Source organism: Phragmites australis, chromosome 3 (genome assembly GCF_958298935.1).
Source record: "Phragmites australis chromosome 3, lpPhrAust1.1, whole genome shotgun sequence".
NCBI classification, from domain to species: Eukaryota; Viridiplantae; Streptophyta; class Magnoliopsida; order Poales; family Poaceae; genus Phragmites; species Phragmites australis.
This window is the reverse complement of record NC_084923.1, coordinates 3,482,895-3,507,958: the sequence shown is the minus strand read 5'-3', so window position 1 is coordinate 3,507,958 and position 25,064 is coordinate 3,482,895. Positions and strand designations below refer to the sequence as shown.

Sequence of the window (25,064 nt, the reverse complement as noted above, 5' to 3'; positions counted from 1 at the left end):
AAATTCATAAATAAATATTGAGATGTCCAAAATTGATGAACCCAATTTTTTTAGTCTTCTTTTGTTATTCTCAGTACAACAAAAAATTAGGCGCGGCATAGGCACGCCAATCCACCTAGTATTTGATTGCTCCTACGGATATATCACCAGGCACCATGTTCCGAACAAGAGTCATGCCCATTGGAAAACTCAGACAGCCTCATTCCTTAACCGTGACCGGTATAATACGACAACCATCACAATACTTAGTTTATAGGGGCAACACAGAGACAACATAATTGCATCTAATATAAAATACACACAGAATGTAAGCATCACATCGGTATAAACATCACACCAACCTAAGATATAAATTGCACGCGGAATGTAAATAACACAATTAACTTTAATTATAAAACACATGCCAAATGTAAGCAAGACTATACCTTTAAATATAAAACTCGTGCAGAATGTAAGCAGCACAACAACTTTAAATATAAACTCATAAATATAATGTTAGCAGCACAACAACTTAAAATGTAAAAATAAATGCTGGATATTAGTATGTTAATTGCATATGTCTCGTTTGCTTATAGAGACGATATAACAATATCAAAATAAAATGCATGTAGAATCTAAGTATGCCAACATCATTTAGGCCACTTGCCTTAGTTAGCATAGTTTAATAAATATTAATTTTATTGCCTTCTTCTAGCAGTAAAATCCTTCTCTATCTCTAACCGCATAGCCCCATCAATCATGCACAGGCCAAACTACAAAGTTTTTCTAGCAGCCGTACAATTCACGTACACATGCATGCAGTAACAAACAAATGGACTGTTTATTAGTTAATCGAAGAATATGGCTAGTGAGGTATACATACTAGCTTATCATTAGCTCTCAAATCTAATTAAAATATAATATTCTAAGTGGTAATTAATATCCGATAATTAGCACTCTCTAAAATACGGGATATTACAAAGATGAGAGTGAACTCATGCATGCATGGCTTGCATCAGTGTGTGGGTTTGATACTCAAGACTCTAGCATTAGATCATCTCTTAGGGATTCTTTTCAGGGATCAAATTCTGTTTACGAAGGGATTTTTTTCCTTTCAGTGTTTTAATGGTTTTTCTTCACAGTTTTCCTCACGAAGGTATTCCTAGGACCCGTTTGGTAGAGCTCTCCTTGATTTAAATTCTCTACGAAAAGTGATTCTATAAAGGAAGTGATTCTGTGGCTGAAAGTGATTATCTAAAATAAAATATATAGAGGAAGTGATTCTCTGCGGGAAGTGAATAAGTGAAAGCTGCTTTTTTCAGCTTCCCAACTTTTAGTTCATTTCAAAGAATCACTTCAACGGATTCCACTCAGGGAGCTAAAAGCTGAAAGCTGCTGTTTTGCAGAGCTCCCCCTGATTCCAGTCGGGAAGCTGCTCTGGGAGCTCTGCCAAACAGACCCCTAAGGTCATTTCATTCAGAACGGTATTCTCTCTGCTTTCTCTTCACAAATCCTTTCGAATGAAAATTGTTGAAGATGAGAGAAAATAAAGAGAATAAGAACGAATAGAAAAATCAAAAATGAAACAAAATAAAGAAAATATAATTAGAGATGATCTTAGCCTCGCTTATTCTAGGCACGTATTTTTGCCAACTCTTCAGCATTCGCCGCTGTCGTTGCGTCTAGGTCCAGTCGTCGAGCCTGTCATTTAGCTTCTAGAAGGCGATGCCAAGCAAGAGCGGCCCAACCAAGCCAATCACCGGTGTCATCTTCTCCGGCATCAAACAGTACGGCTGGATACCGACCGGCTTGCGAGAGTGACCGTGACGTGCACCTGCCTGTATTCCGTGTGGCGCCATGCATCCACATGGCCATGTCCGGAGGCCACAGGCAGCTAGCGCACAGAGTCGAAGCGCATGGTTCCGCGTGGCTCACATGCTAGCATATCTCTAACACGTGAAATGTTTTGGTTGTACGGGGTTAGCACTTAGAGGGTAGTTGGCGAGTATCTGCTCGTGTACATATATATCGTCGCACCGTGAACGGATGAAGCTACTCCCTTCTCCGGCGCAGCGATTTTCACGAGCCTTTCGGACGCAACGAAGCTACGCGCGCGAGGCAATGGCGAGCAAGGCGGTGCCGGGCGCGGGCTACGGCGAGGACGGCGTGTACCGGTCGCTGCGACCAGCCGTGCCCATCGCGTCCGACCCCGTTGCTTCCCTCAACGACCTCATCTAGAAGGCGATGCCAAGCGAGAGCGGCCCAACCAAGCCACTCACCGGTGTCACCTTCTCCGGCGTTAAACAGTACGGCCGGATGCCGGCCGGCTTGCGAGAGTGGCCGTGCGTGCACCTGCCTGTATTCCGTGTGGCGCCATGCATCCACTTGGCCATGTCCGGAGGCCACAGGCAGCTAGCGCACAGAGTCGAAGCGCATGGTTCTGCATGGCTCTTCACATGCCAGCATATCTCTAACACGTGAAATGTTTTGGTTGTACGGGGTTCGCACGTAGAGGGCAGTTGGCGAGTATCTGCGCGTGTACATATATATCGTCGCACCGAGAACGGATGAAGCTACTCCCTTCTCCGGCGCAGCGATTTTCACGAGCCATTCGGACGCAACGAAGCTACGCGCGCGAGGCAATGGCGAGCAAGGCGGTGCCGGGCGCGGGCTACGGCGAGGACGGCGTGTACCGGTCGCCGCGACCAGCCGTGCCCATCGCGTCCGACCCCGTTGCTTCCCTCAACGACCTCATCTTCCGCCGTGCCGAAGCGTGCCCCGAAGCGCTCGCGCTCGTCGACGCCCCCACCGGCAGCGCACTCACCTTCGCCGCCCTCCGCTCCGCTGTCCTCACCGCCGCCGGCGCGCTCTCCTAGCGCGCGGGAGTCCGCCACGGCGACGTCGTCCTCATCCTCGTGCCCAACTCCGTCCTCTACCCCATCTGCTTCTTCGCCGTGACTGCTCTCGGAGCCGTCGCTACTACGGCCAACCCCCTCTATACCCCTAGGGAGATCGCCAAGCAGGTGGCCGACTCCCGAGCCAAGTTCGCCATCACCGTCTCTGACCTCCTTCCCAAAATCGCGGAGCTCCGCCTCCCTGCCATCCTCATCGACGGCGACGCCGCCAGCGCCAGCGCCTCCGTACCTGCAGGAGGCAGCGTCACGCTCTACTCCGATCTCATTGCCGGCGTGCACGAGACGGAGTACCGCCGCCCGCTGGTCAAGCAGAGCGACACAGCCGCTTTGATGTACTCGTCAGGCACGACGGGGGAGAGCAAGGGCGTCATCCTCACGCACCGCAACTTCATCACGGCGGCGATGACGGTGACATCGGACCAGGACGCGAGAAGGGAAGGTCCCAACGTGTTCCTCTGCTTCCTACCCATGTTCCACATCTTTGGCCTGTCCGTCATCACGTTCGGGCAGCTGCAGCGCGGCAACGCCATCGTGGTGATGTCGCGGTTCCACATGGTCTCCGTGATGGCCGCCATGCAGCGGTACCGCGTCACTCACCTCTTCTGCGTGCCGCCGGTCATGATCGCGCTCGCCAAGCACGGGAGGACCGGGAAATACGACCTCAGCTCGCTCAGGTTCATCGGCTCCGGCGCCGCGCCGCTCAGCAAGGACGTGATGGAGGTCGTGGCCAAGAACTTCCCGGACGCCGAAATCGTCCAGGTTAGTCAGCAGTTGTGATTGAGCAGTTTCAAGTTTTGATTGTTGTCTGCTGATGAATTGTTGGACTGAGCTTAATGAACTCGTAGTAGTACTGTTTCATTAAACCATGATGGGATCTTTTTAGAATTTGAAGGACCAAGAACTTTCAGCCTTTTTTATTGTGACCTTGAGTGGACAAATCTTGGTTCTGTTGTCTTTCGTTTAAAAGTTGGATTAGGTGACAAAGTTCGGATCTTAGCTGATACAACTCCTGCAAGGACAGAGTAGCTGATAATTTGAGCTACAGACCGCAAGAGCCATCTCGACTGAGCTTCGGCGCGCGCCATGAATGTCTGCCATGCCCACCAGTTACCAGGTGCGGGTCCTTCGCCTCCTGCGTCATCAGCCCAGGGTGCGCTGGCCCCTTGGTGCTCCGACCACCCCTGCTCGATGCAAGGTGAGGGCGGCTGCGAGGCTTCCAGGAGGAAGGGAAGGGACGCAAAGGGATGACTCGACGCACGGCTGCGCTCCGACAAGCCATGGCGTGAAGCGGAGGCGGGAGACAGTAAAGTGGTCGTTATTTCGAATAGTATTTCAACCCGGTGTGAACACGTGCCGGTGTGTTCCTCGTTGCCGGCTTTAGAGGAAGCTCTAGGGAGGTAGGCCGGACTGGCGCAGGAGAAAGGCTGCAGGGTTGGGTGGGGGAGCGTGAAAATGAAAAGGTTAGTGCGACGGGTAGCAGACGTGATCCGGTGACAGGAACATCACCGGAGACAGCTGGGGTGAGCAAGAAGCGGGGGCATGGTGCGGCGATGCGGCCACGAATGGGAGGTTGAAGACGGTTTTAAGCCGTTGGATGAACCTATTCAACGGCTTACAACCGTCGCTGATTTTTCTTTCAATTTTTAGGCTGCTGAAGAATAGGGTCACCCGTATTTCGAATACAATCCACCCTTGGTACCTAGCATCCGTCCAATCAGACCTGTGCGGTTCGGATTAGCTGCATCGCAGGAGCATCTTCCTCGTCAGGCCCGGCAGCCGGAGGCCGTGGTGGTCCGCCGGCTCAATCAGGTGATGAAGAGCGTTGTTCACTTGGCCCGCAAAGAGCGTCAGCCGTGGCACGAGCATGGCTAAAACGTGTTTGTGGTTTGTGGAAATGCCGGACCCGCTCGGGCCTCCGGCGAGGCTTTGTTCCGGTCCGTTTCCTCTTCATCATCAGAGTCGGCACTCGGAAGACGGAGGGCGCGGTGCGCTGCAGCAGAAGACAGCAGAGGCAGAGCTCGACGGTTTGGTTTCAGTAAATTAAGAAAGTGCGAAACTGGCTTGCAGTAACACTGATCCCTTATTTACATCGAATCATTTTCTTCTGCCTGGTTATCTTTGACAGAATGACAGATCCATTCTTTATTTATTTTCTTAACCACAAGGATTAATGTGATGCCTTACATATATGCTATTGTCAATCTGATGTTGGACGTGTGGTCGACATGCCAACAAGTGAGTAACATCTAGGAATAGAATGATGTGCCCACTTGCCAAAGGTAAGATGTCTGGTCTGCAGGTAGAGCCAGTTTATCTTCAAACTGCAATGAAAATTTGATAGCTGAGGTCATTTTCATGGCATAGCAGAATAAGCCTGCAACTAAGGATCTAAACTAGTTATGTGCTCAGAACTATCTTAAAGAAGTTCAGTTGTTTGCTGAAACATCACTCCTTATGGATTATGGAAACACGTAGTATCGTGGGTGCATCCCGTTTTCTTTTCAGATTAGACTTATACTCCCTATGCTGTTGAAACTGTAGAGGAATGTTCACTTCTTTTGGCATTCTCATGAGTCATGGCATAGCTTTAAAATCAACAATCTTTTTTCGCCTCAAGTTTGATGGTGTACGGTGCTCCTCTTGCAGGGTTATGGTATGACTGAGACTTGTGGGCTCATATCGTTAGAGTGCCCAGAAAGGGCACAAGCTCGCCAATTTGGGTCAACTGGAACACTTGTCTCAGGAGTTGAAGCAAAGATTGTCGATGTGGAGACACTGAAGTATCTACCACCGAATCAACTAGGAGAAATATGTGTTCGAGGACCAAACATAATGCAAGGTAAAGTTTGAATCATGGTCCTTGTACATTGTGTTTTTATCACCCCCCCCCCCACCCTATATTTTCGATCAAAACAGGGTTTATTCAAGAGGGATCAGACATCAATTTCTTGGTCAACTATTGCACAATATCAAGCTTAGTCGTATACTATTGCACAATTTCTCCATGTATTCTGTCCTGGAGGGATAATGGGGCCAAAACTTTTATAGGGTATTTCAACAATGTGCAAGCTACTGAATTTACAATCAAGCAAGGGTGGTTGCATACTGGTGATCTTGGATACTTTGATGAAAGTGGGCAGCTTTTTGTTGTCGATAGACTTAAAGAGCTGATTAAGTACAAAGGTTTCCAGGTAAAGAATTTTGGTTTTTTTCACAATTTTTTTTGCATGCATTTGCTTATAATCTTGAGAGTTGTGCCACATAGCTAGAAAAAGGCAAAGACAAAAAATGTGCATTGGGCACCATGCCGATATGTAAGCAACATCTATTTGGATGCAGATGGGGAGTGTATTCATACTCTAGAATCCAATCTAGCTATCATGATAGAAACCACTCATATACAGTGTTACCTGAACATTCATGTTCAATTTTTTCATTAAATAGGATATTACGAATTCAAGTCGTATTTCGACACCCAATTAGTATTATCATGTGTATAAATTTTCTTTACCGAATCCGAATCCGAATCCGAATCCAAGTCGTATTTCAATACCCATGTTCATGTTCAGATAACACTGCCCGTATGCACTTGTATTGCCTTTTTTTAGCATATCATCTATTGGTTCTTTTTAGGGAAATTCTTATGTTCCTTAATTTTACTGGCAGATAGCACCTGCTGAGCTTGAAGGATTACTTCTGTCTCATCCGGAAATTCTCGATGCTGTTGTTATCCCGTAAGTTGAGGCACCTATTTTTTAAAAGGTTTCTAGCTGCTTATTAGTATGAATTCTCCAATTTCTTTTTTTATATATCTTAATGGGAACTCGACTTGTTTCGAAGGTTTCCCGATGCTGAAGCTGGGGAAGTTCCTATTGCCTATGTCGTACGGTCACCTAAGAGTTCTTTGACTGAAGTTGATGTCCAGGCATTTATTGAAAAACAGGTGAGGCTGTCTCGAACGTTGACTTAGGGCGCACAATCGTTTCGGTTCTAGATTTTTTTTAAAAAAATATTTTTTTATTAAATTAGAATCACCTCTGAAATTGTTGGTTAGCTGTCTTAATTTAGTTTCTTATAAGAGATGATGTTGGTGTAATTGACCATGTTATGCTGTTTGTTTGTTTAAGGGGGCTGCTAATTTTCACTTGATTGAAATTCTAGTTGGTTTTAGTCGACGATTGTGAGTTGTCCGATAGCGATTGAATTGTCACAATATCATCTTCAACCTCCGAACGACACTGTCGCGACGCAACCATCTCGCCCCGCCTCCCATCGCCTGCAGCCATCTTTGTGCCTTCCAATGTCGATTTGCTCCCGCCGTCCCTTGTCGCACTAACCAAGCTCGACTTGATGCCCCCGCCCCTGCGTTAGCCTATTAGAATTCCTTCGCAGCTCGAGGCTAGCAGCATCATTGCCACCTCGCCGCCTCACCCTTGCGCCCGTGCTCCTTTTTGTGCCTACATGTCACCCTCAACCCCGCTTTCTAAGTCCAACAACAGCAACTCGGCCCCGATAAACCTCAAAACCCTAACCCCTAGCTGCCGCTAGCCGTCGACTGAAATTATTTGGGATTTTGGTCGATGTCCAATAGTAAATACATATTAGTAATAGCAGCATTAGAAATACGTTATTGCTAAACTTTACTCGGGCAAAACAGAGACATCTCTCACCCGATTTTTCTCCCCGCTCTCCATCCGCTTTCTCCCTCTCCGGTGAGCTCCAATCGCCTTCTCCGCCTCTAGCAAGGCCTTCTTCTGCAGCTACAGCGAACTCTAGCGAGCCTTTAGGGTTAGGGTTTTGGGGTTTTGAGGCCAGAGTTGGGGGTTGGGGGTCCGTAGGCTTAGAAAGAGGTGCTGGGGAGGGAGGCCGGCCCAGCGGAGGAGGCGGTTGGTGGGCGATGCAACGAAGCGATGAGGGTGCCGCCAGCCGGCGTGGTGAAGGGCGCCCGGTGGGGAGGGTCGGCGGCGGGGGTGTCAAAACAAGAGGGGTTAACGAGGGAGAAGGCAGCGAAGACGGATCCGACAGTGGGGAGCCACCGAAGACGCAGCATGAGGATGGGGCGGGGGCAAGGGAGCGAGCGGCTGGTGAGATCGATCGAAGGAGTAAGAAAGCAGTCGGAGGAGGAAGAAAACGGCTGGTTAAATTGAACAGCCCATAAATCGGGTGAGAATTAGGCCAGATTTTTCTGGATGAGAATAGACAGGCCCTTAGAAATAAGTGGATTATTGCATTTCACAATTAATCAATAGAACAAGGATGGATTTCACATTTTCCTGAATAAAACAAGTACCAAATTGCTCCGAACTTTTTGCACCCAGATCTTGCTAGCCTAGCGACAGATCGGTGGGGCTGGCCTTGTTGACCCAGGTCAACTCGACCAATGGCCGTGGCTGTACAGTGCCTCCATGGCAGCACAGTACACAACACCATGCCGATGGTACTGTACAGACCAGCCAGCAGCTGATGGAGGCGAGTCTCGGCCAGCGGAGGGCGGCAGCGGCATCAGCATGTAGTGGGGATCCTGTTTTGCTTGGTCCTGGTGACATTCACGGAGCCGAAGCTCGGCAGCGGCATCCATGGTGACGGCGGCGGTGGAGCTCGATCGTGCGCGAGCAAGAGAGAGGGGAAGCTCAGGGAGATGGGGTCGGCGAGGCTCACCACGGCATGGGCGATCTCACCAGCGCCTTGGCTTGGACGGAGATGGCCCTAGCCGAGATATCAACGGTGGGCAGCACTGGCAGCAGGTTGGCGGCATGGGCGGCGGCCGGAGGGTGGGCCGACGTTCGGGGACACAGGCAGGAGTGGCAGCGAACTGGGAGTGCGATCCGTTGGAGGTTGGACGCACGCGTTACGCGTTTTGGACCGTTGGCCGGGAACCAAAGTGGCAATTTCGTGTAAAGAAGGGCGAAGTACATGTTGAGTTTATATCAATCGGGATCTCTAACGTCACGTGTCGTCGCTGATGTGTAGAGCCAGATCACATATTAGTGATGACGTCATGGTGTCTTCGACGTCAGTGGATCTCTATCTGCACCACAGAATCGGTTGAAACGGCACCGAATTCGTTTCGAGGTTTGACATCCACGGAAACGCTCTGCCCTGAAACGTTTCTTTCTAGTACGTTTGGCTGGCTGATTCGCTAATTCAACCGATAATCTGAACCGTTTCAGCCAGCCAAACGGTCACTTGTGCTCATCGACAATACCTGTCTCTCTAGCATGGAACATTTGTAATTCCTGTTGTTCTGTACGTTCCATCAGCTGAATACGACTAGTTATACTAATGATTTTGTTCGTCAACTACATTATAGGTCATATACTACAAAAGATTGAGGAAGGTTACCCTTGTGGACAGCGTACCAAGATCTGCCGCAGGTAAGATTTTGAGGAGACAGCTCATCGCCCAAGTCAGGTCATCCTATCTGTAGCAAATGGTTATAAAATGTTGTACCAAAATGGTTCTGAATTGTTGTTGTATTGGCTATTTGTCTGTGCTGGAGTTGATATGCATTCGGAATTGTATCATACAACCCGTGCAATTTTAATACTTGATGCCATCGTATTAAAGTGTTGTAAAGTGAGTTCCTGCAAGTTACGCAAACCGTTCGCTCAGATTTATCTGACGGGTAGAAGCAGAATTGTGCTAAGATCGACACTTTTGCCGGCACGATTTGATGATCAAGATTCTCACACCTGGCAACCGGCATTGCAACTGCAATGGCAATGCAAGGAGAAAAAGCAGTGGCCAGTGGGTGGCGAGGTAAGACGTCCAGACGTGCGGGCTTCTCGTACGAGAACTTGTTTGTGCTTCGTCTCGGCTCCGTCGGTGACATTGCCCCCGTGCCACGTGCTGTTCGGACGTCTCGGCTCTGCAGGTGTGCGCAGGGTCGGCCTTCCTCTTCAGGGCTGTAAATTTTATAATATCGGATCTTGCAAGTAGATCTCTCCTACGTCCGATATGTGTTCTACACTGTGTCAGAAGGGGTCAACATAACTGAAATATCACGCGTAGGAAGGGTCTCACGGAGGTCTTTTACTATCGGATTCTATAAATTTGCTTCATGTCAGCCTACCCGATCGAGCTCCCCCCACCCCACCACTCTTGGCACCTCGACGTGAGGGGCATGCAGGAATTGAGAAATCGCTTGTTGATCTCCGAAGCGGCACAGGTCCAGGTCCAGGCGGGTCGTATGCGATTGTGCGCCTACGGGGAGGAATTGGTTGAGCAGATGCGATAGGCACGGGGCACAAGCGCAGGCAGGGCAGGCGTTGGTTGGCTGGCTGGTTCGTTGCCCTGGCCGTGAGTCTGCGAACCGTTGGATACTGGGGATTCCTCGGGCGGGCGCACCGTGCATTGGACGGGAGCGTGTGCCGCTCGAGCGTCCCGCGCTCGCCACCGTCGTTCGCTTTGTTTCACACGGTTTACTGGTGGGGGTTCGTGGAGCCGTGGAGGGTCTCGATGGCCTCTATTTTGCCTTGCAGCTACACGTGGAAGGCTGGGCATAATTTTGGGCTGCGGCGTGGATACTTCCTCTAACCCAAGAAGTCATCCGTGAAGCTCAAAACCGCAACTTATCCTCTAAATTTATCGGGATTCACACGGTCACCCTAAAATCGAGTAAAGATTAAAAAGTGTGCAAAAAACGATCAAGATTTTTAGTCGCGGTTAAAAATACGACACAACGTTTTGTGCAATTAATTATACCTACTAATTAGCCGTACGTGGTACGTTGCTCGTCCCTTCTACAAACAAGAAAGCGTACGTACAGTCAGTGCCGTGCGGCTGGTTGCTTCATCTACTGTTGTCCGCCTCGGAGTTTCGACTTCTTGACCTCCTCCTCGTCGGGCAACTTGCTGGCCGGCTCGTCGCCGACGACCCTATTGGTCTCGACACTCCTAATGACCTTGTTGCTCGCCTCAGGGCCCACGGCCTGGTTGATCTCTGCGTTGCCTGCTGCCACCTCGCCGGCCACTTGGATGCCAACGGTGGCCTTCCTGGTCATCTCCTCGGCGCCACCGGTCACTTTCTTGTTCTCCTTGTTGCCTGCCACGTTGTTGGCTACCTCGTTGCCGCCGGCGACCTTGCTGATATCCGCATTGTTTGTAACCAGGTTGGCCGCGTCGCTGCCTTCGACTTTCTTGGTCCCCTCGCCGCTTGCCACCTTGTTGGCTGCAGCTTGGTCGTTGTCCATGACCTTAGTGTTTCCCACGCTGGCGCGTGCCGCATTGCCAGCCGCCTCGCCACCACCAACCACCTTCGGGATCTCCACGCCGCCCGCCGCTTGCGTATCCGCGACCTTGTTGATGTCTACTCCGCGCATAACCTCGGGGGCCGCCTCATTGCCAGCGGCCATACCGATCTCTGCGCCACTCGCCAAATTGTTGGCTTCGTTGTTGCCGGTGACCTTTTGTATCTCCTCGCCGCCGGACACCTTGATGGGGGTCTCGCCGCCCATAACCTTGGGTGGCGCCTCATTGCCTGCGGCCTCACCGACCTCCGCGCCACTCGCCAACTTGTTGGCTCCTTCTTCGTTGACGGTGACCTTTTGTGTCCCCTTTCCGGCGGTCGCTTTGCTTTTCCCCTCGCCGTCGTTCACCTTCCTGAGATCCTCTCCGGCGACCGCTTTGTTGATCCCCTCGAGTCCGTTCACCTTTCTGCTATCCGCGCGGCCTCCCACCTTCCTTGCCTCCGCGGCGCCCTTCGTCGCCCCTGGCTGAGCCACACCCTGCATCTGGTCGGGTTGTAACGAGCTGATCCGTATCACCGACGTGCCGTCGTTGGTTGGCTGCGGGTTGTTGAACTCGGAGCACGACCTCCTGATCTCGCCGTCCTTCCCCGTGAGAACTTTGAGGACGATGAGCTTCTCCATGGCCTTGGCGAACTTGGGGATGAAGTCCTCGGGCCTGGCCGCCATGGCCTTGACTATGGGCTCCGTCCTCGGGTCCAGCCCCATGAGCCGGTCGAAGGTGAGTGGCATCTTCTTGGCCAGCACGAGGCCAAAGTAGTTGCTGTCGAAGACGTTGGGCGTGATTTGGTCTAAGGGGACGGCGCCTTTGTCCTGGTTCCGGCCGTCGCAAGCAATGCTGATGTTCTTCTTGTACTCCGGGTCGATGGGCGCGGCGTCGTTCTCGATGAAGAAGCACTTGCACGTGCCGATGGTGTGACCGCCGGCGAGGAGCACGGTCATCTCCTCGACGCTGAAGCCCCTGGTGGAGAACATCTTCATGAGCTTGGGCAACGCAATGTCGGGGCCCGGCAGGTTGTCGGCGTCCTCGCGTTTGGATACGAGCGAGTCGCGCCGGCCCGTGGTGACCTCGTAGGCGGGGCCGCCGGTCAACCGCACCGCGTCGCGGGCGCTGACCGCGAGGATGTCCGCGCACGACACCACGTTCGGGCACTGCTTCTCCAGCTCCGTCTTGATGTCGTCGATGATGTCGTACCCTTTCACCGAGATGTTCGGGCCCGCCTCCTTCTCCGCGGCCTGATTCGACAGCGGGTCGATCAAGATGGACGCGTCGCAGCCCTGGAGACCACCCATGCATCAGGAGCAGGAACGGAGAACGCAACCAGCATGTCACGCTGCCACCAACTGCGAGCATGCATGCATGTAACAACGAACGACTAATGGAGTGATGGGTCGGCGTGTTACGTTTGCGAAGCAGTCGTGGAAGACGAGGCGGAGGAGGCTGGAGGCGGTGCCGGGATCCACCTTGAACCGCTTCTCGACGACGCCGAAGATGATCTTATCGGCGTCCGGGCACGACGTCTTGTAGAACCCGGAGGCGAGCTGCGCGGAGGTCTGCGGCGCCGCCGCCGCGGCGGCGAGGAGGAAGAAGACCACGCGGGCGTCCATCGTGCAGAGGGGTGTCCTTGCGATGCCACGTCTCGTCCGGGCCACGCTTATACCGCTCGCATGCAGAGGTGGTCAACAGGGGTGACTCCGAGCTGAGCGGAGCGGTCGACGCGACGAGAGGCTTTCTTTCGAGGTGTTATCCAATAATAGGAGGGCCTTCTTCTCGCGCCATGTCGCGAGCCCTTCTGTTTCATCGCAGGGTTCATCAATAACTATGCACGCTCTTAGTTATATCTAGGTGATGGTGATTAGAGACAACATTAGTTTTATTAGCCTTATTATTGTGAAGTGATAATGATTAAGTGGTATCAGCGGCATTAGGCAGATCAGACTAATAAGATTGACGTGTGATGTAAGAGGGGGGGGGGGGGACACTTTAGACTACGCACAAGATTCATGTGCTTAGAATGAAGTACGCAACCTGCTGAAATTTCACCCAAATCAAACGTTAACTATTTTACAATGCTCTACACAATTACATCCCGTCAATACTTTTCTCAGCCATAAGAAAGGAACAGATCAAAAGACGGTTAGAATTAGTCAGGGCACCCATCGTTCTACCAATCCGGTGCAGAGCTAGATCGGATCAAACTACTCTTCCCCATGCCCAATAATTTACAGGCCCTTTACACAAAGAAGAAATCAGAAATGTAGTAAAACAAACAACTCAGACAACAAGGCCAATAAACAAATAAACCTAGCGCTAATGCTCATGCTTCACACGCCCTTTCAGGATTCCTGGAATAGGGGGCGAGCTTGGTAATCTAACTGTACCATTATTTGGCCTTCCAGGATGCTGATAAATATTCGGCACGCTTGAGGTCTCACCTCCATTTGAGCTTGGCTCTTGAGTACCGGTATGTTGTTCTCGTCCACAGAACCTCAATTCTTTTAGTACATATGAGTCATCGTGCAACTCAAATGGAGTGCTGCAGTTTCAGAAACGTACATGTCAGGAAAAGAATCAGGAAAGACCTTGTGTTGACCTAAGAATCATCTAAGCAGAATGCATTCATCTGACACATTTCTTTCAATAGAACTCGTTGAATGCAAAACATGGTTCTTGTTTCCCCTTTCATAGATGGAATCACGGTTGGGTGCTTCTCAACTGTCCAATTTAGGATGCTGGTGCACCTCATTATGCAGGAATTCATACACTACAGGCACAAAAGGACTAGTAGTGACAACATAAATTATATTTTATATAGCGACTAGCGAGACCAAAGGTGTTGTGTATGATCGTACTTGCATGATCGTATTTGCATCACCTCCAAACTAAAAAATTATTTCAGCGGACCTCCTGGTTAAAAATTAGAGCCTAGTTTCAGTGTGTCAAATATTTATTCTAAGATAATAGTCAGCAGAAAAAGCAAATAATTTTCAAGTTCAACAACAATGGACATGATGTTTAGGTACTGCACATATTTGTAACCAACCTTGACTACATTGGACAAAAGCAAGAAGAGGCTCATCGTGTATCTTGGAAAACTCTGGGTGTCCAGGAGGGAGGAATAAAAGAATTCTTGTCTTACCTATTGAAGTCAAAATGCACCAATTGCATATCTTCTGATATCTCGACTTCTACAGTTGCATGAGGTCGTGTCTGCATTCAAAGGAAAAAGGGATCCCTGGCATTAAGCTCTGAATTATGTGCAGAAGGTACTAGAGCTCACTTCCTCTTGACCCACCACTATGTACAAAGAAAGAACTAAGCATAGTATCCAAATAGTATTCACCTGGACCAGGATAAATGGCAAAGCCACTCCACCTGAAGGTGTGTTTCCTGAACCGTATAACTGCTCATTTCGTTGAACCAAGTTTTGCAGACCTACATACTTGATATGACAGGGGAAAAAACCCAATGATTATGCAGATCACAAATTAAGCAGGTGATAAAAATGTTAGATGTAAGAAAGAGCAAACGTCAAATCTAAAGTAACAATTGTTAGAAACATTTTCTGCACACAAATACTGTGACAAATACGTTTAGAATGCTGGCGGGACATCAGGTTCTCGGTAAAACCAGAGAGTGGGAATTCCAGTTTTGGAACTGGTTCCTGATCGATATCAACCATGTCACAATTTTTCTAGCGGATATCCGGTTTCTAACAGCTGGTCCAGGATCCAAACCTGCTTCCAGTATAGTGAACATGATATTCAACTGTATATGACAGATGTATTCTTCAAATCTAAACCAGCACACACCACGACAGAAACAAAGTGTAGTTTTTACGAAGCATGGAATATCACAAATGCCAAAGGTCCAAAAGTGAAATACATGCGCAGAAAACAGTGAGTTACCCTAAAGTATGCAGCCTGAGACAATTGTACGTTGTATACCAGTAAAAAAAAGTATCTGTTCAATCTACAGATGAAATTCAAAGCATGGCACACGATTATGTCTTCACTCTTAACTGCAATAATCTTCTGTAACAGTTAAACCATGAAACGAAGACCACAGCACAATCAACTCTTTTGGTTTGGGGACTGTTCCATATAAAATTTTATGTGTATGAAACAGATGAGGAGGGGGTGGGGGACTAAGGTCGTATCCTTACTTGGTCTTGTAGCTCCTGCAAGTAAGCACTTTTCTTCTCAATCCTACCTTTCAGTCCGACAAGCTCCGTCTGTAAAAAGGTACGAAGCGATGAATAAAACTACCAAAAGTATACTGAATTTCAATATGTTCACAGCACAAAGGTGAAATAAACCTTCAATTCTTCAATATCATTTATACTAGTCCGAGGCAAGCCCTTCCACTGGATCTCCTTTTTATCTTTAGATATAATATCCATAGCCATCAGAACATTCAAAGCGTCATAAACTCTTCTTCGTATATTTTTCTCATCATATTGTTGCTGCATTTTAACATAAAGGACTGAGCACATATCCAATTAAATAAATAATTGATGCTAGGGAGAAGTCATAGTTCTTAACTGCGTTGGGATTATCAGGATCGGGTGATTCAATATTATTACTGGGATCAGAAAACTCAGCGACAAGTTCATCTGCCACCTGACAAAGAAAAACGAAATGCATGAATTCTAAAATTTAGTATCATCGATGAAAATTTGGACACACAAAAGTTTTTAAAAAAAACAGTAGTAACACTCCTATTCCATGTTCCTAAATTGGTACTCCCTCCAATAAAAAATACTTGACGTTTTGGACACAACATAGTCTTCGATGTGTACCTTTGACCACTATTTTCAACTAGAATATATAATCCAATAAGTTTATAATATTATGAAATATTCTTGAAGACAAATCCACACATATAATTTTCATGTTTTGAAACTAAATATTTCAGAAGTTATTGATGGTCAAAGTTTCAAAAGTTTGACCGGACCTTGTCCAAAATATCATGTATTTATTTATGACCGGAGGGAGTACAAGACCACATCAGGTAGCATGGACATGAAACCAGGGGCACTAGAGAAACAAGTTGGTTGATCTCTTGATGATCAATGGCCAAATTCAACCTATAGACAATGCTATCAAGTTTTACATAGTGCACGGTGTTAACCCTCACTTGAAAAACTGATGCAGCAAGACGACAAGTAGAGCAGTTCACATGCATGAGACCTGCATGAACATGCCGGCTTAATGATTAATTGCAAGTTCTGCCAGGTACAGATAATGCTAATAGGTTTTAAAGTGTAAATCCTTACCCCCTTTAAAAATAATGGATCAAATCTTCAAAGATCAAGAAATAGCAAACTTATACATGCTAAGGAATCGGGAACTCAAATATGTAAACTTGTTGTTTCCTAGTTCAGAAAAGTAAACCCATGTGATCTCTAATACATGACTTGCATCACAACAAGAAAGTTCGGGATAGTAGAAATAACAAAGCACTAACCTCATTATATGTTGTCCTCCCTTTACTTTCAACTTTCTCACAAACTGCAAAAGAACAAACAGAACACATCAAGACACCTATGATAGTTTGCATTCGGTGTACTTTTGTACCATTCACTAAACAAGGACCCCTTAAATGAATAGCAAAATGAATGTATAATTATGATGGAAACAGAGAAAGAATACTAGTTATGCTCCGTGGGTATTTGCATTTGCATTCTGTTGCTTCCTCACCTTTCATACTAAACTGGCGCAATCCCCGGTTACCTTTATCAGGACCAACTGCCCGTGCTCCTCTCTTTTTCTTCTTTCTGCAGTTTTAGAGTGCACCAGACCAGTAGATAAGCAACTAAACGAAAGGATACAGAATATTCTTAAGAAGTAGAAACTTCTGCTTTGAATTTCCAACGTTTAGTTACTATAATAAAATATGAATACACTCTAAAGAAAGTCCGTTTAGCCGACCTACAAGCAGCAACATCATAGATAAATCCACAGGACTGACAGTACATCACTAGCTGCTACGATCCATGTTCCGTAACTCAACACAATCAGAACGGCCAATCTACAAGACATAATCTAAAAACATCATCTCGTGTAAATCATGGTTGCAGATCGAAATATGAGCAAACTAGGCTTCACCAATCACGCTCAACCCAAACAACAACCAAACCTCACCTTAATTCAAATAACGAGCAAATACAACTCCACAGACCAGCATTCGCGACTTCACATCACTACGTGATCTGTATCCAGTCCCCACAAGTTTCTAATAAAACACTGAACCAACAGATAGCGAAAACTGGCAAGCCGAGCAAATCGGGTTCACGAACCTCGCAGGAGCCTGCAACGAAGGCGCGTCGTCTCCGTTGATGTCGAGGTTATTGAGGCGGAGGAACGTGCTCTCGCTGGCCGGCGTGGACGCCGCCGCCGGGGCCGCCGCCCCCTTCCCAGCACCGTCGGGTGCGTGCTGCTCGCTGCGACTGGACGGCGAGCCAGCGCTCCCGCCGCTGGTGGACGCGGAGTACGCGCCGCCGGAGGGCGTCGGCGTGCCCAGGGACGCCCGGGCGCCGGCCCCCGCCGGCGGCGGCGGACGCTGGGCGGCGCCGTCCTCGTCCGGGCGGTGCGCGACGCCGGAGACCATGGCAATGGAGATCGCGCGAATCGGGGGCGCGGAATTGGGGAGGGAGGTGCGGAGACTAGAGCTGAAGAAAACCCTAAAAAGACAAGAGGGGGCAAAATGGAGGGAGATGAAGAAATCGTCGAGAGAGCGGGCAGACACGGGAGCCCGAGTTTTTTCCAATTTTTTCTTTTGTTTTTGCCGTTTGTGGCTTGCTTTTTGGCGGTTCCGGGTGGGGTGACGAACCGCCGTGGCTGATCCGGAGTCTGGACACGGCGGGCTGCCGGATTGGATTCCACGCGGGTATCGGCCCATACACGCACGACCGAAACAATCTCCTCCTGCGGCCCATACGGTATTATTATCCATTGAGGAACAAGTGGGCCCACTGTCAGGTCCGCGTTGTTGGGCCTGGGTTCTGAACATTCAGGCTCCGACCCAGTTTGGAAAGGAATCCCATGCCCCAACTCGTACGCGAGACGAGACGCCTCCATCTCCAGACTGCCGTCACAAGCGTCGTCATCGTCAGCATCACGACGTCGACGGAAATCGCCATGCATATGCACGCGCACGCGCATGAGGAACAGAGGGAAAGGAAAGCGAAAAGGGCAGAAGAGGCAGTCGTAACTCAGTAAGAAACTACGGTTTTGTCCCTTTGCATTGAGGAGAGATTCGATTTTCCTTTTTCTCAAACCGTGTAGTAGTAGTAGTTTTTTCGTGCCATTTGTGCATTTGCAGTTTAGTTATCGTTTTTTATTATAAGTCATGCCTACACACGTACTCACTTGCGTATATCATATTTACATCTCTCTCTCTATATATATATTAATATGTTATAGCATACGTCTAAATAAATTAGAGACATAATCTTACCTAACCGTACTCATACTTTTAACTATTAAATGCACTTATATATGCATATATTATTACTCTCGAGATTTAACTAAAAATATACGGCGTACACATGAAATTAGCTTAGTTAAATATCTGGATATTTGAGTGCAATTAAAATCGTTTAGTACTCTGCAGTAGCACTAGCACTCTAGAAAGACTAAAAGGAGTAGTACAACACACTAGCACAGTAATCCCTTCATTCAAAAACTATATATATATATATATATATATATATATATATATAATTTAGTCTTCGAAGTTCACTGTTGATTAATATTTTTTCATAAAATATATTATTTATAACTACAAATCTATATAGTGTGAAATTATTTTAAATTATAATTCTATTGTATATACGTTATATAATTTTATAATTTGATTTAATGTTAATTAAAATAGAAGAGGAAAACCTGCGCGCTGACGCCACAGATGACCGTAACCGGCACTCATCCACAGCAGTAATACACCAGCAGGCTGGCAGAAACTTATCGGCTTCTGCAAGACTGCAACGAACCCGGGGAGGAGGGGTCTTTGTTTCTCTTCGGGTCTTCACTCTTCACCCCTTTGCCTCCTCGTCCTATTTATCCTCGCCCACCCCTTGGGCATTTCCTTCCTCTCTTCGTCAAACCAACACAACCACAGCGCAAAACCACAAACACGCCCACCCGAGGAACAATCCGGAGTCCAGTCCAGTCCATGGGAACAGGAAAGGGCGGCGAGGAGGATGCCGCGCAGCCCGTCGTGCTGAAGATGGAGCTGCATTGCGCAGGCTGCGCGCAGAAGGTCAAGAAGGCCATCAAGCACTTCCCCGGTACGTGCTCGGCGGGCTATTGTCTACGCGCTGTTGTTCCGGTTTGAGATTCTAGGTCTCGATTTGGTGGCTGATTCGCCGGTTCTTGTCGCAGGTGTGGAGTCAGTCGTGGCGGACGCGGCAGCGAATAGGGTCGTCGTGGCGGGGACGGCCGACGCGGCCGCGCTCAAGACGCGGATCGAGGCCAAGACCAAGAAGGCCGTCGAGATCGTCTCCGCCGGCAGCGCCCCCAAGAGGGCGGCCGCAGAGCCTAAGGACGGCGGCGCCGGGGAGAAGAAGGCCGACAAGGACGGCGGCGCTGGCGAGAAGAAGGGGGACAAGGGCGCAAATCCCAAGGAGGAGAAGGAGAAGAAGCAACCGCCGGAGGAGAAGAAACCCAAAGAGGTCGGTACACAAGGGGCAATGACGCCCACGCAATCAGCTCCTGCTCCTAACTACTCTTCTGACCTGCACGGCAGGCTGCAACTAACAAATGCTTTTGGTTTTGGTTGCCGACAGGAGACCGTGCTGCTCAAGATCCGCCTCCACTGCGACGGCTGCGCCGACCGCATCAGGCGACGCATCTACAAAATCAAAGGTGAGATTATTTTGTCCCTGTCACAACTCGCAAGCAGTTTCTTTTACTTCGAATTCGCACTCTGTTCTGCATCAAATTTTGTTCCGCGGCTTCAAAATTGACGCTTTTGACTAACTCCAGGGGTGAAGGATGTGGTGCTCGACGGCAATGCCAAGGACGAGGTGAAGGTCACGGGCACGATGGACGTCCCCGCCATGCTGGCCTACCTCAAGGAGAAGCTCAACCGCGCCGTGGAGGCCGTGGCGCCCGGCAAGAAAGAGGGCAGCGGCGAGGGCAAGGACGACAGGAAGGACAAAGACGGCGATGGCGACAAGAACAAGAACGCTGCCGCGGGCGGCGACGGCAAGAAGGACAAGGGCAAAGGCATTGACGCCGCGGGCCCGTCCACGGCCGCCGCCGCTGCGTTCATCGCTCCGGCGCCGGCCGAGGCGAGCACGTACCACGTGACGCCGCCATACGGCTACGTCGCGTACCCACAGGGCCCCGTCCCCACCGGCTACTCCTACCCCTACTACGGCAGTGCCGATGGCATGGGTCACGCCAACCCCAGCGCCGCCACCGACTACCACCAGGTCCAACACCACCACCCCGACGCCAGCCAGCACCAGCCGTACGCGCCGTACCCATACCGCTTCGACATGGCGCCGGCGCCGCAGCTCTTCAGCGACGAGAACCCGAACGCCTGCTCCGTCATGTGACACCGCTGCCGTTGCATCAGACCTTCAGTGGCCATCAGCTTTAACTTAGCCGGGAAAATTTCTGGACATGTACATATCACCAATGAGGTGTTAGCCTTAGGACTAGAAGTGTCCGGAACGTGTGTGTCTGATCAAAATTTGGTTAATTTGTTTAGTCTCTTCGTTCTTGGCTCCTGATCGACGCTTGTCTACTCCATTCGTTGTTTTTATTTGACTATCAACAGATGATATCAGATTAAGTGGTCGAAAAGTTCTCTTTGAGGGTGCGTGGGGTCAGCGATGTTGAATCATGGACTGGTTTGTCTTCGTCGCCGTTGCTTTATGGAAGACGTGGTGTTTGATCTAGAAATAAATCGGCAATTAAATCCCATTGGTCTGTGCCGTTCTTGATGGAACGGGTATTTCAATACCGACTCCGTTTTATGGTTCCTAGCTGCAAATCTGCTCTCTCGTTCTCTCCTGTCCGATGTGGAGCCGAGGAGGATCGACAATTACATATTCAGATATTCTTCGTGGTATCTGCCTCTTTACGATTCTCAACTTTTTCTGTGTGCTGTATTGCGGCTGCAATAGAAGAGACGGATGTTGATTTCGGCGAGAAACGGCCACAGAAATCTTCGTTTTCTTTTTTTGCGGGAAGAGAAATCTTCGTTTTCTGACGTGAAGATTGACCGTGCGTGTGCAGGCCGTCGTCTCTCTCGGTTCACATCCTCTTTTGACGTTTGGGAACCGCGGCAGGAAAACAAGATCTCATCTCATATACGCGGTGGATCCGAAGCCCCTTTTCATCTTATGAAATCTTCGTTTCGTTTCGAGACCTGCGTTCTCCTTTCCTAACCTACCTGCGACTAGAATCTTGGGCTCTCTCTCAGCCGTGATTTGAATCGGACAAACCTTAACCCATCTTGGGCTGATCAGGCTGTGCCTGAACCGACGAATCGTGTTGGTAGCTTGGAGGACTCGTCAATTTTAATGTTCCAGTGCGTTTGAGGCGTTATCCGGACGGGAAATCGCGCCCATGTTCCTATCCTTTTCGCACACATTTTGCATGTCTAGTCGCACCACCTACGATCGCAGCAACCACGCGCGGTGGAGTCGACGATATTCGCCCGGGTTCGTTTGAAGAATGCGACAATTGATTGCGAATAAAGAAGAAGGATTTCCGTGGTCTGCATTAACGTGGACTACGACCAGTCAGCATTACGTTAAAAGGCCGGGTACGATCAATACAGTTCAACTCGTCTAGTGCCCTCCTCCTAAACCACAGCCGAACCCTCCTCCTAGCTTCTTCTAGATTCCGGCCCCCTCCCTCTCGCCGGCGTCCTCGCCGGCGGTGAGAGGAGGTGAGCCAGCTCCCATCGCCATCAGTAATTTTGTAAAAAATTAGATCTAGATTAGTTTCTAGAGTGTGTCTCGAATGGGAGTCTCTCCACTCCTCCGCTCCCCAGACACCGTCGCTGCCATCGTCATCTTCGTCGTTGTTTTCATCATCGAAATCCCCGTCATCAGTAACAGAGGTGGTCGGGTGAGCAATAAAATAAATTTTTCCCACCTTTTCCAATTAGATCCGTCTGTCCTCACCCCAGATCTACTCGGCCTCCACCCGCAGGCGCTGTTCACATCGAGCATGGGTTCTTCACCAAGCACATGTAGATCGTCCTCATCCTCATCGTTAGTCCCATGCACCGTCAAGCGGCAAGCTGCCATGACCGGGTGCCATTCAAACTGCTCAAGAACACTCCGACGAAATCAACTACAACATCATTTCGTCGCCGGAGATGAAGTACCAAGACAGCCTGGTGACCCCATCTCAACCTCCAACGCTACGGTAAGTGAGGCCTTTCCATCTGACGCCACTGACGTCAGTTCCCGGTGACCCACCACTTGGCTTCGATGAAGATGAAAAGAGGGTTCCGGTGGGTAACACGTGTTGCGCTCAATCACCTGTCTCAACAGGTGTCTAATAGAGTGGTGTATGTGTTGCCGTTGTGGACCTAGACCCGATCTGGGGTGTATACACCTTGTGAAAAGGTGCTCCTGTAATGTACCCATAGTGAATATATATCCACTGTTATATAAAAAAAATCAAGCATTGACGTTGAATGATCCGAAGATTAGAGTGCAAGCCACGACTAAAGCTAACCAACTAGGTTGTGCTTACTAAAACTGGTGTGAGGCCTGTTACTGTAGACACGATTCAAATACGGCACAGACTGAGGGTTAGCCAAGACGGGCTAGCACGGCACGTCTCGTTGGGTTGTGCTTGGGCCGAGGCAGCGACACGCCATGCCGGCATAGCCTGACCTAGCTGCACCGCCTCACCTTGTCACCGGTCGCCTCGTACCGCCTCATCTAGCCGTCACCCCACCGTCGCCACACCATCCCACTGTCACCCCACCCCACCACACGCCCAATCGTCGTTGTGCTTACGGACCAATATAGTACGACCCGTCCTTATATGAGTATGGATCGAAGACTCGTACACGGTCCTAAACGGGTCTGGTCTGTGCCAGGCCGGGCCACCCTTTTGGCCAGGTCTCCCACAGCAGGGGAGGTCCCGGTTATCGGTTTCATTTCATGGTTTGCCTAGGCTGTTCCCAGTGTGATACTAGTTTCCAGTGTCTTATCAACTCCACATCAGCTGGACATCTGCAAAGAAACGAACTCCTCCAGTGCACAATGTCATAAATTGTCTCTTTCTTCTTCCGCTGCCTCCATCCCCGTCCCAACTTCGATTATTTTAACTTAGTTAACCTTTTTAAAAATATAGATAGTTTAAGCTAACAGAACGGAAAAATCGATGATTTGCCACCAAAAACTTGAGCCACGTTGATTACAATGCCATCAGAAGCAATAATAAATGGGCCTCCCCGAGTCTATGACTATGAGGTCGGATGATAAATAAGCGAAGCTCATTTTTAACGGTGGCAAATCGTCAATTAGCCCCTATGAGAACCTCACCAAACATTGTCAAACTGAATTTTGTGTCGTAAGTTAATTGAGCTGTTCCGGTATGAAATCCACGCGCCCTATCCACTTACAAATGTCCGGCTATTAATCAATAATCATCACATCTTTTTTAATAGTCACTAGCTATGCTGCTGCATCCTTGAGACGGTGCCAAATGCAGGAAAGAAACACACATCAGGAGTTCAGAATACCTCCGTCGCCTGCCATATTCTGTCCTCTAGCATAGCAGTTTCCCCCGGAATATTCTCCCAATGTCTGAATAAATTATCACGTTCGTCGTGAGCAACGCGTCAGCAAAATGGACTTTCAAGCTTCAAGATAGTAATCAGCTGCGATTTAAGTTGCAGGATTCCTTCAGGAATTACGGCGTGATCAACCCAATTCTGATCGATAAACGACAGGCCACGAGTCTCTTGTCGGCGTGCTTGATTTCTTTAGTTAATTGAGCCTGTGTTCTAGGTTTCGTTTGGTACATTCCAGCCTCTCATGGTTTTTAGGAAACTGGGAAGAACCAGTCTAGAAATCATTCTACTGGATTGCAAGGCCGGTTGTTGGGTTTCGAACTGTCTATATAAATACAAAAATTTGAGGATCGTGACGGCAATGGTGCTAATATTGTTTATGTATTTTGCTGAGCCCCATGACGGTGAGGATAGCATCGCCATCTCAATCTGACCGTGTGTTCTCCAGCCTCAAGGTTCAGAAACAGATATTCAAATGAGGATGTAGGTCAGATTGTCCGAGTCAGATTGTGGATAAAACCAAAGTAACAACCGACCGGCCGACTTATTTGATTTTTGGTACTAATTGCAATAATTCGATCGAATTGTATTGTTCTCACGAAACAACTCTGGTTAAACACCAGCTTTGCACAAAACAGTCAGGCATACATACAGCTCAAAATCAATTGGATTTAACTGTCAGAGAGCCTCCTGATGCTGTGACAAGTAAAACTCCCGCCTAAATGGAAAGACAAATATTTAAGCTGCCCTTTTACACTTTTCATCTTTATTATTTGAAGAAACTTTTCATCTTTAGTTTTAATTTCTCTTCTTCTTTCTGTTGCTCCTTTTGTCTTTGCTCTTTTCTCTTTATGTCATCTCTTTTATAACAGTAAAAATAACAGGAATATCACAAGGGAATCTATCAAAAGACAGGAAGGAAACAAACAAAGACTGTTTCCGGCCTTTGGGGGCCCTTTAATCACATGCTTTGGGTTCTTTAATCCTAGCTTTGCCACCTCACACCTGTCCTCTTTCTAGCAGCCATTTACCTGATGGCTGCAGCTATGGGCAATTTGTGCGTATGCTGGCTGCTGCTCTGCTGCCTCTTCTGTTCAGGGATCATTCCTTCCATTCTGGTGCTGGTGCTGGTGCAGGTGCAGGG

General features: G+C 48.8%; 3 protein-coding genes and 1 pseudogene across 4 annotated transcripts; 2 read left to right on the top strand and 2 right to left on the bottom strand.

The window, feature by feature from the left end:
• Window positions 1-2,543: 2,543 nt before the first annotated feature.
• Window positions 2,544-9,605, top strand: LOC133911616 (4-coumarate--CoA ligase-like 1; annotated as a pseudogene).
• Window positions 9,606-10,559: 954 nt separating this feature from the next.
• On the bottom strand, window positions 10,560-12,747 carry LOC133910892 (uncharacterized). Its single transcript, XM_062353130.1, has 2 exons — window positions 12,544-12,747; window positions 10,560-12,417 (listed from the first exon to the last, which is right to left on the bottom strand). The coding sequence occupies exons 1-2, from the start codon at window positions 12,745-12,747 to the stop codon at window positions 10,690-10,692; spliced, it is 1,932 nt and encodes a 643-aa protein (XP_062209114.1). The 3' UTR covers window positions 10,560-10,689.
• Window positions 12,748-13,155: 408 nt separating this feature from the next.
• On the bottom strand, window positions 13,156-17,933 carry LOC133911615 (transcription factor-like protein DPB). Of its 2 annotated transcripts, none has more exons than XM_062353936.1 (9): window positions 17,442-17,933; window positions 16,843-16,919; window positions 16,610-16,653; window positions 15,685-15,762; window positions 15,459-15,605; window positions 15,306-15,374; window positions 14,484-14,582; window positions 14,280-14,350; window positions 13,156-13,676 (listed from the first exon to the last, which is right to left on the bottom strand). In XM_062353936.1, the coding sequence occupies exons 1-9, from the start codon at window positions 17,750-17,752 to the stop codon at window positions 13,451-13,453; spliced, it is 1,122 nt and encodes a 373-aa protein (XP_062209920.1). In that variant the 5' UTR covers window positions 17,753-17,933; the 3' UTR covers window positions 13,156-13,450. The 2 variants fall into 2 exon arrangements, with proteins under 2 accessions (XP_062209920.1, XP_062209922.1); XM_062353938.1 differs by having other exon boundaries at window positions 13,538-13,676; window positions 14,484-14,575.
• Window positions 17,934-19,162: 1,229 nt separating this feature from the next.
• On the top strand, window positions 19,163-21,115 carry LOC133911614 (heavy metal-associated isoprenylated plant protein 6-like). Its single transcript, XM_062353935.1, has 4 exons — window positions 19,163-19,433; window positions 19,528-19,817; window positions 19,932-20,010; window positions 20,131-21,115. Exons 1-4 carry the CDS (start codon window positions 19,319-19,321, stop codon window positions 20,706-20,708), a joined length of 1,062 nt encoding a protein of 353 aa, XP_062209919.1. The 5' UTR covers window positions 19,163-19,318; the 3' UTR covers window positions 20,709-21,115.
• The last annotated feature ends 3,949 nt before the right edge of the window (window positions 21,116-25,064 follow it).

Coding starts and splice junctions, on each gene's coding strand:
- LOC133911614 (XM_062353935.1), top strand. CDS start 19,319: ATGGGAACAGGAAAGGGCGGCGAGGAGGATGCCGCGCAGCCCGTCGTG. Junction 19,434..19,527: donor GGCCATCAAGCACTTCCCCG/GTACGTGCTCGG, acceptor TTCTTGTCGCAG/GTGTGGAGTCAGTCGTGGCG. Junction 19,818..19,931: donor AGGAGAAGAAACCCAAAGAG/GTCGGTACACAA, acceptor GGTTGCCGACAG/GAGACCGTGCTGCTCAAGAT.
- LOC133911615 (XM_062353936.1), bottom strand. CDS start 17,752: ATGGTCTCCGGCGTCGCGCACCGCCCGGACGAGGACGGCGCCGCCCAG. Junction 16,654..16,842: donor GCGCCAGTTTAGTATGAAAG/GTGAGGAAGCAA, acceptor GTTCTTTTGCAG/TTTGTGAGAAAGTTGAAAGT. Junction 14,351..14,483: donor TGCCATTTATCCTGGTCCAG/GTGAATACTATT, acceptor CTTTGAATGCAG/ACACGACCTCATGCAACTGT.
- LOC133910892 (XM_062353130.1), bottom strand. CDS start 12,747: ATGGACGCCCGCGTGGTCTTCTTCCTCCTCGCCGCCGCGGCGGCGGCG. Junction 12,418..12,543: donor TCCACGACTGCTTCGCAAAC/GTAACACGCCGA, acceptor GGTGGTCTCCAG/GGCTGCGACGCGTCCATCTT.